Source organism: Echinops telfairi, unplaced genomic scaffold (genome assembly GCF_000313985.2).
Source record: "Echinops telfairi isolate 266 unplaced genomic scaffold, ASM31398v2 ScPeMD7_7457;HRSCAF=8495, whole genome shotgun sequence".
In the NCBI taxonomy this organism is placed as follows: domain Eukaryota; kingdom Metazoa; phylum Chordata; class Mammalia; order Afrosoricida; family Tenrecidae; genus Echinops; species Echinops telfairi.
The window spans coordinates 11421888-11424479 of record NW_022111357.1 but is presented as its reverse complement, the minus strand read 5'-3'; the positions used below and the strand labels follow the sequence as shown (position 1 = coordinate 11424479).

Below are 2592 nucleotides of genomic sequence, written 5' to 3'. Positions count from 1 at the left end.
CACGCCCCTCTGCATTGCAGTGGGCAAGTGGACAAGCATAGTCCACATGTCCTCTCCGTGTCCATGTGTCCAGGCCAGAACCTCCCCAGGTGGCAGCACCTGTCCCTGGTGACCCCCACCTTCCTTCCATTGCCCCCTGTGGAGCTGGTTGGGCCCCACAAATCCAGACACTGCTCCACGACCTCAGCCAAGTTTCCTAACGTCTCTGGATCTCCATCTCCTCGCCTGTACCCTGGGTCTGTTGTAGCAGTAAAATGCTGAATGCCATTCCATCGGTATATCCTTGCCCATTGTAAGTGCTCAAGAAGAAGTTGTTGATATTATTGGACTTTTCCATTTTTTACAAGGAGTTTCTGGGACCCGCTGTGGGACTGGGGGCTGGGAAGGGCAGAAGTGAGTGCATCCTGACCGGCCAGCCCCTGCAGAGCACCCAGTCTGGTGTAGAAAATGCCCAGTCATATAGATCATTGTACCGGAGTGTGGTTGGCTCTGTAGCGCTGTGTCGGACACAGGTGATGTCTTGACTCCATAACTTGTTAGCTGTGTGGCTTTGGGCAAGTTGGTCAACCTCTCTGAGCTGCAGTGTCCTCTTTTGTTCAATGCCTGAGTCATCGTCGTCGGGAAGATTCAGTGACATGATGCATGTGACACACAGTGCCTGGCACGTAGTAAGCGTTGAAACCGATGGTAGCTGCCATTTTATTATTGTTGTTATTATTCCCATATACAAGGTGCTGTTGGGAACACAGAGGAAGTGACTGACTGGGGGTTCAGGGAAAGCTCCGTAGAAGAGGGAGCACTTGAGCTGGGTCTTGAAGGATGAGTAGAAGTTCACCAAGTGGGAAAGGACACTCTAGGTAAGGAGCCTGGGATTCCAGGGTAAACTGTCAATAAGGGGTTTGGGGGATCGAGGGATTGTGTTCACCCAAACGTCTTTGAGTGCCCCCCTCACTGCTGCAGCAGAAGCCAGCAGACTTGGCTGGGGCAGTGAAAGGCCTCTGGGACCAACCCGCGGGGTATGAGCCCATCCACCTGTGTGATAGCACTCACCTGTTTTCTGGTGGCTGTGTCCCCATCTGTCCATGTTTGGGACCCCAGGTCTGTGTCTGTCCTGTGCTGTCTGTCTGCATGTCCTCGTGGCCGTGTTTGTCTGTGTGGGGATCCAGGAGACCGCCCAGGTCACCCTGCGGGAAGCACCCTGTGGGGAGCACCCTGCACGCGCTTGCTCAGCCTCCACCTCTGACCCGACAGCAGGCTTGGTGCCTCCGCTGCCGCCTTGGTCTCTCTCCCCCTGGCCCAGGTGCAGCCCTGGCCTCAGCCCACAGGTGGGGGGGGCCACCTAATGATGTTCCCCGCTGCCTCCCCTCCTGCCCTCTCCAGCTACATCTGCAAGCAGCAGTCAGAGGGGTCCTTCTGAATCACGAGTTCTAGCCCACCATCTCCTACTCCAGACTCCAGACGTAGGCTTTCGAGACCCACCTTCTAGGTCGCCCCTGGCTGCTGGCTGCAGCCTCACCCGCAGCTCCTTGTACCCTGTGCTTTTCTCTCCAGGCTTGTGCTCAAGCAGTTGCTTCTGCAGGAATGGCCCCCACTCTGTCTTTGCCTGCGAGCTCCCACTCATCCTTTAAGACCCAAGGAAGTCCTCCTTGATCATCCCCTCTGTCCAGGCTGGGTCAGGCTTCTGGTGCTGGGCTTGCTCATTCCTTCCTTGGGGGGCAGAGCAAGTGACTTGCCCAAGATCACACAGCTGGTGAGATGGGGGCAAGTTTGGAGCATAGGGTGTTGGGCTCCAAACGAAATGTCCCCCGGTCCAGGGGCAGTGAATGCAGCCAACAAGAGTGGGTGGGCCAGAGACAGGTTTCAGAAATGGGTTCCTGTGGACGTGGCCAATGGTGGGTCTGAGGTGGGGAGGGAAGGAGGGAGGGCAGAGCTGTGGTCCCTCCTGGGTCTGGTGAGTGCCTTTGGAAGATGGAGATGCCTCGCCCAGCGCTGGGATAATAGCAGAGGTGCCTGGCGTAGGGAAAGCCTGAGGCCAGCCAGGCCTGGCGAGTCTGAGTGGCCCAGGTGGCAGCTGAGTGGAGGGGCCCGGCCTTGAGCTTCAGGGAGCTGGGCCGGAGAGGGAGCTAAGGGAGTTGGCTGGTGTTTAAAGTCGTATCTGATGGGCCACCCAGCCTGTGAGAACAACCTGGGGAGAAAAAGCTTCTGTCGTCTCTGGGGTGCCCAGCCCACAGGGGTGGGGTGAGGGGGAGGCCAGAGAGGAGGACGACCCACAGTGGCAGGGAGGCCCGGAGAATGCGCCTCGCTGGTGGTCTGTCGACTGGCCAGATGAGGTCATTGGGCTAGTGGCTGGTCTCATGGCGGGAGGTCCTTCTCGGGGGTCTGTGTCCGCTGCTTCTTCGCTTGCGGCTCCCGGAAGCAGGGCTTGTGTTCCATCTGCCTTGGGTTCCCCAGCACTGGCCTTCGATTGGGCCCAAAGGACACGCCCAAACGCAGGGATGGATACATGGAAGGCCGGACGATGGGTGAGTGGGTGGGCCAGCTGACCATGTGACGCTATTTTCAAAGCAAGCACTAAGGGGCGGGGGGTGGGGG

The 2592-nt window shown here is 58.2% G+C and overlaps 1 protein-coding gene across 1 annotated transcript in view; it reads left to right on the top strand.

Moving 5' to 3' along the window:
• Positions 1 to 306: 306 nt before the first annotated feature.
• Positions 307 to 2592, top strand: part of ZNF362 (zinc finger protein 362) — a 31317-nt gene continuing 29031 nt past the window's right edge. Inside the window, exon 1 of the mRNA XM_004704991.2 lies at positions 307 to 857. Within this exon, the coding sequence (XP_004705048.1) occupies positions 820 to 857 (38 nt within the window). The 5' untranslated portion in view covers positions 307 to 819. The remainder of the gene's footprint in view (positions 858 to 2592) is intronic.